Source organism: Staurois parvus, unplaced genomic scaffold, assembly GCF_062004578.1.
Source record: "Staurois parvus isolate SC_StPar_1 unplaced genomic scaffold, SC_StPar_1.0 ptg002043l, whole genome shotgun sequence".
In the NCBI taxonomy this organism is placed as follows: Eukaryota; Metazoa; Chordata; class Amphibia; order Anura; family Ranidae; genus Staurois; species Staurois parvus.
Genome location: NW_028319839.1, coordinates 6,811 through 24,746, shown reverse-complemented (window position 1 = coordinate 24,746; position 17,936 = coordinate 6,811). Strand labels below are relative to the sequence as shown.

The 17,936-nt window shown below is 39.4% G+C and overlaps 1 protein-coding gene and 1 non-coding gene across 2 annotated transcripts; both read left to right on the top strand.

Moving 5' to 3' along the window:
- The first annotated feature begins 633 nt into the window (after positions 1–633).
- Positions 634–706, top strand: TRNAV-UAC (transfer RNA valine (anticodon UAC)). Its single transcript has one exon. It is a non-coding gene; the product is annotated as a tRNA-Val (tRNA).
- Positions 707–14,242: 13,536 nt separating this feature from the next.
- LOC149432934 (olfactory receptor 5V1-like) lies at positions 14,243–15,166 on the top strand. Its single transcript, XM_089664788.1, has one exon. It carries the CDS (start codon positions 14,243–14,245, stop codon positions 15,164–15,166), a length of 924 nt encoding a protein of 307 aa, XP_089520914.1.
- The last annotated feature ends 2,770 nt before the right edge of the window (positions 15,167–17,936 follow it).

The following is a 17,936-nucleotide window of genomic DNA, read 5'->3' as shown; positions in this document are numbered from 1 at the left end:
AGTGTCCAGCAGCAGTGGCAGCCAATAGGAATCCTCCTGACCCAGTTGCTAGGTGTGGGCATGTTACCCAGCTGCGGCAACAGCCAATGTCTTCTTCTGCCTCTCCTCTCTCCCTGCACTCTATCTTCAGGTGGCTAGGGTGATGCTCGGGTCCCTTACAGGTGTATCAACTGTCCCCGATGGTGGCCCTGAATGTAAGTAAGTACACTGTTGGCTGGGGCATTGGACCCAGCACACTTGGGATGGGGAGAGACTAATTTCTGTGCCCCTTTAAATGTTGTTCCTGGGGTGACTGCACCAGCTGCCCCCAAGGCTATGCCACTGCATGTATGATTCAGTATATATGCTGCAGAAGACTGTAAAATCTGCAGACATGATACCGGTGTGGTCGGAGACTGCAAACCTACTGCAAAAGACCGTAAGAGACGGGTAAAATGATGGATGAGATGGTGGGAGATCGCTGCCATTACAGTCCTTTTACAAATGAATGCTCTGCGCCGATTACTGATATCTGTGAACCAAAGGCTACACAAGAAATACCAAAGGGCCTCAGGCTGACCTGCAGGATGCAATAATTCTTTGGCGTTTGATCCTTCCCTTTCTGAAAGACAGACATTTTGGACCACTTTCAGAGGTTCCATAGTGTAGTGGTTATCACATCTGCTTTACACACAGAAGGTCCTGGGTTTGGGCCCCAGTGGAGCCATTTTGTAATATGAAATCAGATACTGACTTACTAAAAGTCAGAGTTTAGAACGCACCCCGCACAACACCATGGAAAGCAATAGAGACTTTAAAGTGGAACTGAACTCAAAAAGTTGATATTTGCTGTAGTGTAAGGGACATTTACACATGTTAATTATTCCTAAGCAGTACCCTGAAAAAAATTCCTGGTATACAAGTGTGCCCAAGCACTCCTGAGGCTACAGCCTCATAGCTGTGTGTCTGTGAGATCTAAGGTGCTGCTACCTCTGACTTCTAGTCTCAGGAGATTTGGAGTGAAATGTGTTGATGTCACTACTGCACTGCTCACTGGTCTCCTTACTGGAGGCTCCTGAATTAGGAAGCAAAGCCGTGCTTCTACCAAGATGGCCACCTCCGCACAGAGAAACGAGACATGGTAAGTCAGTAACGGGGAAAAGATCAGCTGCAGGGTAACCATGGGCAATGCTGGTAACTAGTCCTTTGCCCTTTGCCTGCCTTTTTTGGGGGCCACAGCTTCCAGAGGCTAGTTCCTCTTTAACCTCCCTGGAGGTATTCTCGAGTGTAGCTCGGGGTAAAGTTTCAGCACCAAAAGCGGTAACCCCGAGCTACACTCGGGAATACTTTGCAGCGTTGCTCCAGGATCCCTTCTGCACTCACCTTGTCCTTCGCTCCCGCGATGTCCCCCCTGCAGCGTCCCCGGCCATCTCCTCTGGATGATGCCGGCATCCGTCTTCCGGGTTCCGTTCCCTGCGAGCGTCGGGACATACGGGGGACGTAACAGGCGGGAAATTTGAAAATGACAAAATGTGACATTCACTAAATACACTAAAATCACATAGTATTCCATTACTGTATCAAACCATTTCGAGTTCTTTGTCCTGTGCCCTGCCTACATTTTTACTGTTCTTTCTGCCTGGAAATGGAGAAACGTCCATGGCGTCCAAAAAGCGTCCCTTTAGGTCAAAATCGGTTTTAGATCAGCTAGAGAACAGCGATAGTAAATCAGAACCACTTGCAGAATTGAGTGATAATGATTCGTGGGGAAATTCGTCATCAGACACTGAAAACGATTTTGCGACTTTGCTCAGCGATGTGCGAACTTGGAGCTATATTTCAAATTTCAGTGTTTTTGGTTTGATTACATTATTGAATTACATTTATTATTATTATATTATTATTTTTTATGTTTATTTATTAAATTATAATTCATGATTTCGTGTTTCAAATGTTATCATACCTGGGATTTCAGTGAGTTATTCCTAAAAATTACAGGCCTACAATAAAAAAACAACATATTTCCATGCAAACAAATGTACCGCTTTGCGCACAGAAATACTGACATAATCAGACCGCTAGGGAGGCTACAGGTATCAATCATGGGGAAATGTGCATGTATTGAAGAAACCTACAGAATATGTTTTTGCCCTGAAAAACACTTTCAATGGACACACTGTATGCAGCTCTTTCTAAAAAGCAAGATAAATATTACATCTCTCCAAAAAAGTTCTACTTACTTTTCAGTATTTTATTCCCAGTGAGTATTTGCCAATTAAAGCAAATTATGAAAAAACAATCCGCATCTCTCCTAATCAATCTATGGTTTAATTTCCCCGCACACCTGACTGGATTATAATTGTGTCACAAGGGAAAATCTTGACACTCTCCAGAGTCCTATAAATTGATTTGAACAGAGCCAGCCCGGGAGTCACGGTGTGTCTGGACTGTTTCGTAGGTCCAGTGGACTCTGGTTCCGACAGACCCTACATCCATCTGAAGTCTTGCATTGGAGGAAATGACATTACAGGGTGTGACATCAAAAATGAATGTCCACACTAATGATGGGTAAGTGGACGTGTCCTGATGCGTACGCATAATCTTTTTTGTCTAATGTCATTTATATAGCCATAGAATGGGAATGGATTGAATTCTTCCTGAATAAATAAACCCGTCACATGTGAAGAAAGATCACAGTATTGAAGAGCAGAAATCCATTTACTTTTGAAAGATGTGTTGTTGGCCGGCAATGGAAAACTGCCCATTTAATTAACCTCTTCCTGTCGGCTGCACACAAACGGCCTCTTGGTGGGTGGGCTTTAAGCACTTGCCCTCCAGAGGATTTACCCCCCTTCCTGTCCAGGCCATTTTTTGTGTTGCGGCTCTGCGTTATTTTAACTGACAATTGCACGGTCATGCAACCTTGCACACGAATTAAGTTTACATCCTTTTTTCCCAAAAAATATAGCTTTCTTTTGGTGGTATTTGATCGCCTGTGCATTTTTTAAATTTTGCGCTATAAACAAAAACAGGCCAACAATTTTGAGAAAAAAAAACAATATTTTTGACTTTCTGTTATTAATCGCTTCCAAACCATCTTATAGCAGAAATACTGCTACAGGGTGTGCAAAATCACGTATACATTTGTGACCGCGGCTGTCAGTCACCAGACCGTCCGGGGTAATTACTCAATATATTGATTGGAAGGGCTTGTATTCATGGCATTTATACCAGGAGAAGAGGTAGAGTTGGAAATGCATCAAGCCTTTGCAGCAGAAGGCCCAGGTTTATCTACTGAAGATGAGGACATTAAAATTAAGTTTCGGGAACATAAAAAACTTGTTATTAAACGTCTTAACCGGAAATGGGATGTATGCTTCTTGGAAGCCTACATTAGACAGAGTATTATCCCACGTGGCTTGAGAAGTAAGGTAGTCCCAGTTGAACATTTACACAATGAAAGGTTTTTAGAGATATGGAAAGTGCTATGCATAGAACATGGGATTAATGGCATGAAACTCATAGTTGAGGAGGAAAAATTACAACTTGAGGAATTGGACCAGGCTATCAGCAAAAGTGTATCTGGATTAGACCCTTTTAAAAATCAGGAGAACTTTGAAAAATATAATGAACAACTTAAAAAGGAAGTTGAAAAAGTACAAAAAAATCTTAGAACTACTAAACAAACTAAATTTAGACGTGACCTTAAAGATTGGGAAACAGGTGAGATATTCGATCTCACTACCAAAAGAAGTAGAAGTCGATCTAAACGAAGAGTATTTCGTTCTCACTCTAGATCAATGGTGGAAACCATGTCTAGTGAAAGTGATTCTGAAAATCTTGGGAAATCTGTTTCTTTTTTAGACCAACAAAATGGAGAACCTCCTCGCACCAATCAATTACAGATGGGAAGAGGATCCAAAAAGAAAGTAGAGGAATCCTTAAAAAGCAAACATCAGGAAGACAAGGGCAGAACAAGAAGTCAGAGGAGGTAGCAGATGAAAGTATTCATGATAAAAAGGTAATCAATTTTTGATTTTCCACTCAAAAAGGGAACATATTTCTTTACTAAATAAAGGTATGTCCTTTTCACCAGTGACCCCCATGGATGAATTCGAGGTATTTAAAGATGTCAACTTATTTTTAAGAAAAGTTTTCTTGAGAATGATACATGGTAATCCCACTATGTTGGAGGGTATGACCTCCGATTCGTCCATGGAGGACCGCAAGATGCTCGATATGTTGATATCTCTCATGGAGGAAAGTGAGGATGGTGATGAGAGCGAAATAGATTTGGATAATCACAGCAATGTGATTAGAAAAGTTGATCTGAATATTAGATCAACAAAAATGCCGAAAATACGTTCCAACATGAGGATTTCGACATTTCTAGATTTTGTTGCTGATGATCTTAAAAATCTTGAGTGGAAAATGCCAATTGGTGATAATCTTACAAAAAAAGAAAGAAAAGCCCTTAAAGAGTTAAAAGAGACTAAGAATATTGTAATTAAGAGAAGTGACAAAGGGGGTAATGTAGTGATTTTAAATGAACAAAACTACGTCAGAGAGGTAAAGCGCCTATTAAGTGATTCATCCACCTATAGGAAAGTAGCCACTAATCCTTTTCATGTGGTGGCAAAAAAATTAAATTCCATCTTAACACTGGGAAAAGAAGTGGGTTTGCTAACTAAAAAAGAGTATGAATATCTGAGAACTGAAGAATTTAATCACCCTACTTTTTACATTATCCCTAAAATACATAAAAATCAAGAAAATCCTCCGGGTAGACCTATTGTTTCTGCCATTAATGGTCCCCTAGATAAAACAGGGAAATATATAGATCTGTTTCTTAAAGATATGGTTCCTAATCTTCCCTCTTATGTAAGGGATACTAAAGATGTGTTGGCAAAAATTGAGAATATGACTATCAATGAAAATTCCATTCTAGTGGGAATAGATGTGGAATCACTTTACACTTCTATCCCACATGAATGTGGTATGAGATCGGCTTCTTACTTCCTTGATAAAACATACCCTACTTTGGGAGGACAGAATGAGTTTATTAGTGAGTTGTTGGATTTTGCATTACGACATAATTTTTTCCAATTTAATAATACCTTTTATCAACAGACTAGAGGTACTAGTATGGGAGAACCATGGGCTCCGGCCTACGCATGTCTTCATTTAGGTTTCTGGGAGGAGCAGGTTGTCTTCAGATCATCAAGATTTCTTGTTAATGTCCAGATTTGGTTAAGATATATAGATGATGTGTTCCTTGTATGGAGAGGAACATCTGAGGAATTAAAACTTTTCATGGAGGAGTTAAATCAAAACTCCTTTAATATTGGACTTACATATATATCTGATGAAAGATGTATCTCCTTTCTGGACCTGGAAATTAGACTTGAGAACGGAAGACTCCTCACAAAGACGTATAGGAAACCAACTGCTGCCAATACCCTATTAGAGGCCAGAAGCTACCACCCACGTTCACTGATTTCAGGGATTCCAGTGGGACAGTTTTTGAGATGTCGGAGAAATTGTTCGAACATTAATGACTTCAGGATGGAGGCTCAGGACCTCTATAGAAGATTTAGGGAAAGGGGATATTCTCACTCTCAAATTAGAAAGGCTCGGAGACGGGCATATCAAACTGACCGCAAGGATCTATTATCTCCCAAAAAAGATGAGAAGGTCAAATTAAGTGATCAACCTGTCAGAATGATAACCCAGTTTGGAGCCCAATGGCAAGATGTAAAATTAATATTAGAAAAGCATTGGAAGATTTTAACTCAATGTCCTAAATTGAATAAGATTGTAGGTGAACGCCCCCAGATGGTAGCAAGAAGAGCACCAAATCTTGGTGATCTCCTTATCCATTCTGATTATCAACCGTTAAAACAAACTACATGGTTAAAATCACGTACTAAGGGGATGTTTAAATGTGGAAAATGTCAAATCTGTAAATATGTGGACCGTACGGATTCCTTTAACGACTCAGGAAACAACACTCACTATAAAATTCAAAGTCTTATAAATTGCTCTACAGTGAAAGTACTATATATTTTGACCTGTCCCTTTAATAAGATGTATATTGGTAAGACCAAAAGACAACTTAAAGTATGAATAGGTGAACATCTTAGAGATATTAGATCAAATGACCCTGAAAGCAATCTTGCTCAACATTATGCTAAATATCATGGAGGTAAACTGGATGGCACAAAAGTGAAAGGTTTCTATGCATTGCACTTTCCACAAAGGAGAGGTGATTTTGACAGAGAACTGCTTAAAAAGGAGAAATATTGGATATATAAACTTGATACATTGTACCCAAAGGGGTTAAATGTGGAATGTGATCTCCAAGTATTTTTGGATAAATAGATCTACATAGTTATGTACCCTTATATTGCCATGTGTTGGCTAACCTATGGCATTTTTCTGTTTTCATTAATGGCTGGACTATATGCTAAATAATTAAGGTAAACCTTTTTTGCTTTTGTGAAAAATTTTGATGACCTCATGGTATAAATTTGAGTATAGTTCTAAAAGTGTAAAAGGATTGACTTTTGAGCTAATTATGCTCTTTTTTCTTAATAATAATTATACCATGAAATGGGTATTTGAAATCTAGGTATCTTTGGCAAAATAATCCATGGTGAGATTCCTTAATCAACATTGCCATCTTGTGGCGGCTCTGTGGTAATTCATACTGTACTGTTAGGAACTGTTGACTTAATGAATAGGTCTGGTGATTCTTTATTAATATCGCCATCTTCTGGTGAGAATGTGGTAATTTTTCAACTGATCAGTATATTTAATCTATGGTCTTTTGATTTGTATATGCATTGTTGAAATTGCCAAGCCTTTCCTCTCTCGGATATTTCTAGTCGCCTGTCTTTTTTATTGAATTTAATAATGACCAGCAGCTGTGCTAAGTATTTAGCCCCCTTTCTTTTCCATTGGGAATAACTGCAAGTTAATTTTTGGATAAATAGGTGGGTCTCAACCCACTATAAATAGGAAACTGATACGCAGGTGTCTCATTGGTCCTGACGAAGCTGAGTGAGATACGCCCATCGGCGAAACGCGTTGACGTCATACGTCAGATACGTCACTTCCGGTCATGCGCACTAGGTGGAACGCACGCTGACCTACAAGGAGGAAGCCATCTTCACATGCCATGAGGCAAGCATAAGCAGCACAGGCGCCAAGAAGAGGCCAGAAACCGCGGTATATCGGCTGATGTCAGCGGTGGTTCCCTGGCCTCCCTGGCCTTGTATGGCAGTACTTATGAAGGACATCTTTTCCTTTCCTATTATCCATTGCACAGGTGGTGAGTGGACTGTTACAGGACACTAGATATATGGTCCTATGTGATCTATATGACCTATACATCCTATATAGAGTGAAAGCTCTTTCAGTGACTTTCCACATATTGTTTGTTTCACTACAGGATGGGGACATCATGGTGCTTTACATAGGAAACAAGATATACCACATGTATTTCAACAGGCAGAAGATCTATTGGGATGTGTCTTGTTTTTCTTATAGAAAGTGGTGTGTAGTCCACATGTAGTGGTGAAGAAACCATTTCAAGCAGTGCGCTGCGTTTTGCATCTATCCCTCCATCCTGGTAACAAATGGGGCATATTCTCATTTTAAAGCCCTCGGAAACAGCTGTTCATATCACAGATGAATGGGCCCCAACCACTTGTGCCGGCATAGGAATGTACTGCATATTATACATGATATTTATTTCTTGTCTTATTTAGGCCTAAAGGCATGCTTTTCTTTTTGACGCACACTGTGCTTGCTGCATTGCATACATGTGATACTTATATCTAGAGATGAGCGAATCGAACCAGGCGAAGTGGAATTTGTTTCGAATTTCAGGAAAAATTCGATTCGTGCCGAATCCGAATATTAGCCAACTTCGGGTGCACGAATCGGATTTTTCCCGATCAGCCGGCAAAAGTGTCCCTGCAGAGAGCTCCGCTATTTCTGACAGTTCTCTGACAGTTCCTTCACATGTACAGCGGTTGAAACATTGTATCTATTTGTTTCCATTTAGGATACAGATGTTTTTATTCGGAAACAGATACAATGTTTCAACCGCTGTAAATGTGAAGGAACTGTCAGAGAACTGTCAGAAATAGCGGAGCTCTCTGCAGATACACATTTTGCTGTACTGGAATACTTCTTCTTTTCATTCTTCTTTTCATTCTTCTCATTCTTCTTTTCATTCTTCTTTTCATTCTTCTTCTCATTCTTCTTTTCATTCTTCTTCTTCTTTTCATTCTTCTTTTCATTCTTCTCATTCTTCTTTTCATTCTTCTTTTCATTCTTCTTCTTCTTTTCATTCTTCTTCTTCTTCTTCTTTTCATTCCTCTTCTTTTTCTTTTCATTCTTCTTTTCATTCTTCTTCTTCTTCTTTTCATTCTTCTCATTCTTCTTTTCATTCTTCTTCTTCTTTTCATTCTTCTTCTTTTCATTCTTCTTTTCATTCTTCTTTTCATTCTTCTTCTTCTTTTCATTCTTCTTCTTCTTCTTTTCATTCTTCTTTTCATTCTTCTTCTTCTTCTTTTCATTCTTCTCATTCTTCTTTTCATTCTTCTTCTTTTCATTCTTCTTCTTCTTCTTTTCATTCTTATTCTTCTTTTCATTCTTCTTTTCATTCTTCTTCTCATTCTTCTTTTCATTCTTCTTCTTCTTCTTTTCATTCTTCTTTTCATTCTTCTCATTCTTCTTTTCATTCTTCTTCTTTTCATTCTTCTTCTTTTCATTCTTCTTCTTCTTCTTTTCATTCCTCTTCTTTTTCTTTTCATTCTTCTTTTCATTCTTTTTCTTCTTCTTTTCATTCTTCTCATTCTTCTTTTCATTCTTCTCATTCTTCTTCTCATTCTTCTTTTCATTCTTCTTCTCATTCTTCTTTTCATTCTTCTTCTTCTTTTCATTCTTCTTTTCATTCTTCTCATTCTTCTTTTCATTCTTCTTCTTCTTCTTTTCATTCTTCTTCTTCTTTTCATTCTTCTTTTCATTCTTCTTCTTCTACTTTTCATTCTTCTTCTTTTCATTCTTCTCATTCTTCTTTTCATTCTTCTTCTTCTTTTCATTCTTCTTCTTCTTTTCATTCTTCTTCTTCTTCTTCTTTTCATTCTTCTTTTCATTCTTCTTCTTCTTCTTTTCATTCTTCTTCTTCTTCTTTTCATTCTTCTTCTTCTTCTTCTTTTCATTCTTCTCATTCTTCTTTTCATTCTTCTTCTTTTCATTCTTCTTCTTCTTCTTTTCATTCTTCTTCTTCTTTTCATTCTTCTTTTCATTCTTCTTCTTCTTCTTTTCATTCTTCTTCTTCTTTTCATTCTTCTTTTCATTCTTCTTCTTCTTTTCATTCTTCTTTTCATTCTTCTTCTTCTTTTCATTCTTCTCATTCTTCTTTTCATTCTTCTTCTTCTTCTTCTTTTCATTCTTCTTCTTCTTCTTTTCATTCTTCTTCTTTTCATTCTTCTTCTTCTTTTCATTCTACTTTTCATTCTTCTTCTTCTTTTCATTCTTCTTCTTCTTCTTTTCCTTCTTCTTCTTCTTTTCATTCTTCTCATTCTTCTTTTCATTCTTCTTCTTTTCATTCTTCTTCTTCTTCTTTTCATTCTTCTTCTTCTTTTCAATCTTCTTTTTATTCTTCTTCTTCTTCTTTTCATTCTTCTTCTTCTTCTTTTCATTCTTCTTTTCATTCTTCTTCTTCTTCTTTTCATTCTTCTTTTCATTCTTCTTCTTCTTTTCATTCTTCTCATTCTTCTTTTCATTCTTCTTTTCATTCTTCTTCTTCTTCTTTTCATTCTTCTTCTTTTCATTCTTCTTCTTCTTCTTTTCATTCTTCTTTTCATTCTTCTTCTTCTTTTCATTCTTCTTCTTCTTCTTTTCATTCTTCTTTTCATTCTTCTCATTCTTCTTTTCATTCTTCTTCTTCTTCTTTTCATTCTTCTTCTTTTCATTCTTCTTCTTTTCATTCCTCTTCTTTTTCTTTTCATTCTTCTTTTCATTCTTCTTCTTCTTCTTTTCATTCTTCTCATTCTTCTTTTCATTCTTCTCATTCTTCTTCTCATTCTTCTTTTCATTCTTCTTCTCATTCTTCTTTTCATTCTTCTTCTTCTTTTCATTCTTCTTTTCATTCTTCTTCTTCTTCTTTTCATTCTTCTTCTTCTTTTCATTCTTCTTTTCATTCTTCTTCTTCTACTTTTCATTCTTCCCATTCTTCTTTTCATTCTTCTTCTTCTTTTCATTCTTCTTTTCATTCTTCTTCTTCTTCTTTTCATTCTTCTTCTTCTTCTTTTCATTCTTCTTCTTTTCATTCTTCTTCTTCTTTTCATTCTTCTTCTTTTCATTCTTCTTTTCATTCTTCTCTTCTTCTTTTCATTCTTCTTTTCATTCTTCTTCTTCTTCTTTTCATTCTTCTCATTCTTCTTTTCATTCTTCTTCTTCTTCTTTTCATTCTTCTTCTTCTTCTTTTCATTCTTCTTCTTCTTTTCATTCTTCTTCTTCTTCTTTTCATTCTTCTCATTCTTCTTTTCATTCTTCTCATTCTTCTTTTCATTCTTCTTCTTCTTTTCATTCTTCTTTTCATTCTTCTCATTCTTCTTTTCATTCTTCTTTTCATTCTTCTTCTTCTTTTCATTCTTCTTCTTCTTTTCATTCTTCTTTTCATTCTTCTTCTTCTTTTCATTCTTCTCATTCTTCTTTTCATTCTTCTTCTTCTTCTTTTCATTCTTCTTTTCATTCTTCTTCTTCTTCTTTTCTTCTTCTTCTTCTTCTTCTTCTTCTGGCAACTCCACCACGCAGCTCATTTTTGTTCCAGTATTACTGTATTTTGCTCCTTCACAATCCTGAAACTTTCTTTTGGCAGGTGTACAGACTCAGGTACTCAGTGCAGGAATGGTGGGAATCCCTCACAATGGACACAGCAGGTGTACATACAGACCCAGGAATTCAACACAGGGACAGTGGGAACCCCTAATAATGGGTAAAGCAGGTGGGCAGACCCGGAATCTCAGCACATGGATGGTAGGAACCCCTCATAATGGGCACAGCAGGTGTGCATACCCAGAACCTCAGCACAGGGATGGTGGGAACCCCTAGTAATGGGCACAGCAGGTGTGCAGACCTGGGACCTCAGCACAGGGATGGTAGAAACCCCTCATAAATGGAACAGCAGGTGTACCGACCCAGGAATTTAGCACAGGGATGGTGGGAACTCCTCCTAATGGGCAGAGCAGGTGTACAGACCCAGGAACTCAGCACAAGGATGGTGGGAACTTCTCATAATGGGCGCAGCAGGTGTGCAGACCTGGAACCTCAGCACAGGGATGGTGGGAACCCCTAATAATGGGTAAAGCAGGTGGGCAGACCCGGAATCTCAGCACATGGATGGTAGGAACCCCTCATAATGGGCACAGCAGGTGTGCATACCCAGAACCTCAGCACAGGGATGGTGGGAACCCCTAGTAATGGGCGCAGCAGGTGTGCAGACCTGGGACCTCAGCACAGGGATGGTAGAAACCCCTCATAATGGGAACAGCAGGTGTACAGACCCAGGAATTTAGCACAGGGATGGTGGGAACTCCTCCTAATGGGCAGAGCAGGTGTACAGACCCAGGAACTCAGCACAGGGATGGTGGGAACTTCTCATAATGGGCGCAGCAGGTGTGCAGACCTGGAACCTCAGCACAGGGATGGTGGGAACCCCTAATAATGGGTAAAGCAGGTGGGCAGACCCGGAATCTCAGCACATGGATGGTAGGAACCCCTCATAATGGGCACAGCAGGTGTGCATACCCAGAACCTCAGCACAGGGATGGTGGGAACCCCTAGTAATGGGCGCAGCAGGTGTGCAGACCTGGGACCTCAGCACAGGGATGGTAGAAACCCCTCATAATGGGAACAGCAGGTGTACAGACCCAGGAATTTAGCACAGGGATGGTGGGAACTCCTCCTAATGGGCAGAGCAGGTGTACAGACCCAGGAACTCAGCCCAGGGATGGTGGGAACTTCTCATAATGGGCGCAGCAGGTGTGCAGACCTGGAACCTCAGCACAGGGATGGTGGGAACCCCTCATAATGGGCACAGAAGGTGTTAGGGGGTTTAACTCTCCAGCATCCATTAGAGACTGATATAGTAATATAGTTCATTCTTCTTTTCATTCTTCTTTTCATTCTTCTTCTTCTTTTCATTCTTCTTTTCATTCTTCTTCTTCTTTTCATTCTTCTTTTCATTCTTCTTCTTCTTTTCATTCTTCTTCTTCTTCTTTTCATTCTTCTTTTCATTCTTCTTCTTCTTTTCATTCTTCTTCTTCTTTTCATTCTTCTTTTCATTCTTCTCATTCTTCTTTTCATTCTTCTCATTCTTCTTCTCATTCTTCTTTTCATTCTTCTTCTCATTCTTCTTTTCATTCTTCTTCTTCTTTTCATTCTTCTCATTCTTCTTTTCATTCTTCTTTTCATTCTTCTTCTTTTCATTCTTCTTCTTCTTTTCATTCTTCTTTTCATTCTTCTTCTTCTTCTTTTCATTCTTCTCATTCTTCTTTTCATTCTTCTTCTTCTTCTTTTCATTCTTCTTCTTCTTCTTTTCATTCTTCTTTTCATTCTTCTTCTTCTTTTCATTCTTCTTCTTCTTCTTTTCATTCTTCTTCTTCTTCTTCTTCTTCTCCTTCTTCGTCGTGCCCCGTGACTGCCCAAATGAGTGAAGTGTGCGGTGATTCTAAGATCGACGGCACTCATCTGCACGTCATACTGACTGACAGTATTATTTCTCTTCCCCAGCAGACTCCAAGGGCATTTAAATTAAAGGTACAGTGTTCTGCACTAATATAAAGGCTCTCTGAAGCCTAGAAACCCTTTTAATTAGTTAAATTCGCAGCGAATCGAATTTCTCCCGCAAATTCGGCGAATCAGCCGAATCGAATTTTTGAATAATTCGCTCATCTCTACTTATATCCATAGTATAATTTTTTGAAACTCCTTGTTTGGGATATAACCATTAGGGTAGTAGCATAGTCTACATATTTATAACATGTTATATGGTATACCTATGGTATAATTTTTTGCATACACCTCCTTTGGGAAGTGTTCACCTATGCGCCAGTGCTACAAAGACTTTAGACTCTAGTAGTCATTGCCTTTGTGGCACATGCATTCAGACCGGTCTTGGCGTCATTTTATATGGTTTTAGGTCTGTGTATTGTCTCATACTGAGGTGATGGTAAACCAGGGCGAATGCCCATATGTCAAATTTGTATGTGTAATAAAGCATAATTTTTGGAAATTTTTCTGAGTATCACATTCTGTTCATAATGTAGCCGCTTTCTCTGTGAATCTCTTTTCACAACCCTCTTTGTTTTGTAATTACTCGCCGGCACCCGGTGATTTCCGATGATCACCGATGGGGAGGAACACTGTTTTGTTTTGTTTACTAACAGTCCTCCTCCTTGACAGCTCGGGCATACTGCTCTGGATGGCTGTGCACCCAGTTCTTTCGGTACATTGTAGCCTTCTTCTGGCTTTGAGAAAAATGGCCATCTGAGGGCGCTTCTAAGTTTAGTAAGTTGTGTTTATTATTGAAAACAGCGAAAAATATACTCACATTTAGTAATATGAAAGAAGGCATATCTTAAAACCAAAGGAGTCATCCAAGGGACTCAGGACAAACTGCAGCAATCCAGGAAGGTGTAGAGAAAAGCCGCTTGCAGCATGTAGAGCTATGACACCAAAGCCAGTGTGACAGCTTTGGAAAAATTCCAGGATGACGTCAGATGCCATTGCACATGTGGGGCATGTAAGGGGGCATGGCTACGCCTTTTAAGCCTGAGATGACTTATTTTGGTTTTTAAGACATTTCTTCTTTCACTGTACTAAGTATGGGTGTATTTTCACTATTTTGTAATAATAAACACTAACTTGCAACACTTAGAAGTACCATCTGGTGTCCATTTGACTCTATTACAGATCACTTTGAATCTGCAGAGGAGCTGCTCTGGGGCCAAGCAAGTTTTCTTTATGTGGACTTATGAACTGTGTTTAGCTGTTACTACTTTTTAGGCTACTTTTTTGCACCATAAACTCCTCTTATTTTGCTTCTGGCTTTATTCTAAATTGTCTTGTTATTCTATACATAATGTCTTAATGTTTTTTTAACAGGGAGCATATTCATTCAGATGCTTGGCATCATGATGTGATCACAAGCTTTTCTTCATATTCGTAACCAGTTGATATAAACATGGAGCCGCCTGGGAATAAGACTCTTGCTGGCTTTGTCCTGTTGGGATTTTCTGATACACCTCACCTTCTCTTTCCTCTTTCCTCCTTCTTCTTGGCTTCATATGTCCTCTGCATTGCAGGAAACACATTCATCCTCATGCTTATTGTTTCACAGCCACAACTTCACACCACAATGTATGTCTTTATGGGAAACCTTGCCTTTGTGGATGTATGTTTTACATCCATTATCATCCCCAGGACATTGTATGGCCTCCTGTCTGAAGACATCTCTATCTCTATTCATGGCTGTATTGTCCAGCTATTCCTGTTTCTGGCAGTGGCCAACATGGACAGTTATTTGTTGACCATCATGGCCTTTGACCGATTCTGTGCAGTTTGGTTTCCCCTACGTTACCTGATAATTATGAACAGTAGGACTTGTACTGGTCTAGTTGCTTTCTGTTGGACCTTCGTATGTCTCCACTCTGCTTTCTGCATTGTGCTGACTACTTATCGGCCATTCTGTAGATGGGTTATCAACCACTACTTTTGTGACCTTCCTGTAATAATGCAGCTATCCTGTTCAGGTGGCTTGGAAACTCTAAACCAGGCTGGCTTCATTGAGGCTTCCATCGTGGTCTTTAGTCCCTTACTCTTCATCCTTGTATCCTACGTACTGATTATCAGAGCAGTGTTGGCTCTAAAGTCATCCCAAGGAAGAAGGAAGACCTTCTCTACTTGCTCATCTCACCTCACCATGGTCATCCTCTATAACACAATCATATTTATGTATTTTCGTCCAAGCTCCATCTACTCACCAACCTATGATCGGGACCTCAGTGTCGTGTACAGTGTCATTATACCAATGCTCAACCCATTTATTTACAGCCTTAGAAACAAGGACATCAAAACTTCTGTAAGAAAACTTCTAAAACAGATATGAGAAATGATACCATTTAAAGTGAATCCACACCTTTAAAACCACTGTAATAGTGTAAGGCAGGGTTTCTCAACTAGGGTTCCTCCAGAGGTTCCTAGGAGTTCCTTGAGCAATTTCTACCTCTCAGATAAGTTTCCACTGACACCACTGATCTTTTGAGCTCCATTATCATTCCCAGGGGTTTGTATGGCCTCCTGTCTGGAGACACCCACATCTCCACCCATGACTGCTTTTCCAGCTCTTTCTCTTGATGGTAGCAGGTAGCATGGATGGCTTTTTGTTGGCTATCATGGCCTTTGATCGCTACTGTGCAGTTTGTTTTCCCCTACGGTACCTTTTAATTATGAACAGGGGAACTTGTATCTGTCTGGTGACTTTTTCTTGGATTATTGTTTGCCTCCACTCTACTTTCTACACTTGGCTGGCTTCTTCTCATCTCTTCTGTAATTGGGTAAGCCAAAACTTCTTCTGTGACTATCCTGTCATACTCATGCTATCTTGCTCTGGCTTATCAGAAACCCGGCAGAAAGTTGACTGCATTGAAAGTTCTGTCATCAACTTTGCACCAGTGCTTTTAATCCTTGGGTCCTATGTACTGATCATCAGAGCAGTGTTGATTCTAAAGTCATCCCAAGGAAGTAAGAAGTCCTTCACCACTTGCTCATCTCACCTCACCATAGTCATCCTCCTCTATAGCACAATCATATTTATGTATTTTCGTCCAAGCTCCATCTACTCACCAACCTATGATTGGGACATCAGTATCATGTACAGTGTCATTATACCAATGCTCAACCCATTTATTTACAGCCTTAGAAACAAGGACATCAAAACTTCTGTAAGAAAACTTCTAAAACAGATATGAGAAATGTTACCATTTAAAGTGAATCCACACCTTTAAAACCACTTTAATAGTGTAAGGCAGGGTTTTTCAACCAGGGTTCTTCCAGAGGTTCCTAGGAGATCCTTGAACAATGAGCAATTTCTACCTCTCAGATAAGTTTCCACTGACACCACTGATTTTTTTAGCTATTGTAAGGGGGTAATTTGTCCCAATGACCACAAGGGTAGAGAGCATTCTTCCCACTGACCATCACACTAATGTATTAGGAGTTGTAGATAAAGTATTTTTTTTGCAGGGGTTCCATGAGACTGGAAAGTTATTTCAAGGGTTCCTCTCTGTTGAAGAGGTTAAGAAAGGCTAGCGTAAGGGAAGGCCAGATAATCAACTTTATAATTAGAATGTTTTTTAAACTTGATCATTATACCTGCAGAGGATTTTGATGCGTTCATTGCACAGAGAAGTTTGCCTGGCTGGTCACTGTATGGATGAATAGGCTGCTATAAGCCTGCCCATGTGACATCACAGCCAAAGGCACGTTGTCAAAAAATCCTCTGTACACTGCCATACATCCTAATTCCTGCCAAGAAAGAAAAGAAACCGGCATTCTTGGTCCATGTTCATTGTCATGTTCAAGCCAGTAGTACCAAAGTGATCATTTCTTTGGCCAGTGCCTAATAAGCAAAATGCCAAATACTTTCATTTAAGAATAAGGCCTGCAGCTAGATGGGCAGCATAGGCGGAAGGTCTGACATGACTAGGCTTGCAGGACAGGCCAGAGCAACGTAGGGTTATTAAAGGAGATTTTGTTTAAGAAGGGAAAAAGGTGTATTAGCTGATTGGAAGAAGTTCGGGTGTGGCTCAAGAGGGGCCAGGTGCCTCGGGTGGAGCAAGAGGGGCGGTGCCAAAGTGGTCAGAGTCAGTTGGAGCTGATACAGCATAGAACAAGCTTCTCCCATCCTCCCTCCCATATGACGTCTTGCGGCTCCATGTTTTCGGTACTTACTTTGTTTTATTTCTTGCCTTTCTATGGTGGTGGTGCTCGGACAGTTTCCTATATGGGGGATTGCTTGGCCATGTTACTGTATGTTTTGGGGGTTCGCTTGTTTTCTGGATTTTGTCATAGCCGTTTTCAGCAGGGGTCTCAGGGTCTTGAAAGGCAGTGATGGTTTAAATTTTGGTGAATGGGTTGGGCCCTTCACAGGTATGGGTGTACCTACCCTAGTAAATGTATTGCAGTAATGGTTCAAGAGTAAGTTGACTGTATCAAGGGTATTTCTTAGTAAATTGTCCCCAAGTCGTGTATTTGTGGCTGGGGGCCTTGAAGTCTATTTTGGTGGTAGATACAGCCAGTTGGTTGATATACAAGTTGCCTTCTAAGACCCTAGACTTTAATTAGGTCATATTTGTAATAACATTAAGGTGATTAATGTTCAGAGAGTTATATAAAGAATTTGTATTTTGGTAACAAAGTTGTAATCTTGTTGTTTAATAAAATGTCTGCTATGGCCTTTTTCAACTCCAAAGAGGGTCAGTGTCCTCTGTTGTTTGGGGAGGTCACAAGAGTAGGTTGAGGTTTTATATGGTGAAGAGCAGCCGTAATATCTGCAATACCTTAGTCATCAGTCTTTGCACCTTACCTCAACAAAAACTTTAATCGTAAAAGGAAGCTCCTGATGATGCGCTCTCCCACTAAACAGCTGTAGAGAGATTTTATTGATACGCCAGAGGTCCCGCCGCCACTCTCATTTAGGATTGGCAGCTGAACATGTAAGTGATATCTTTGGTCAGATGATTTAATATATGTTTATAAAGCTATTGGTTTTGGATATCTGTTTTTAATAAAATTACGACACTGTAAGACCTTTTTCATTTTTGATGGTCTTTTGTGGTCTCAACGGGCTAAAAGAGTGGTGGAGAGACATTGATTCG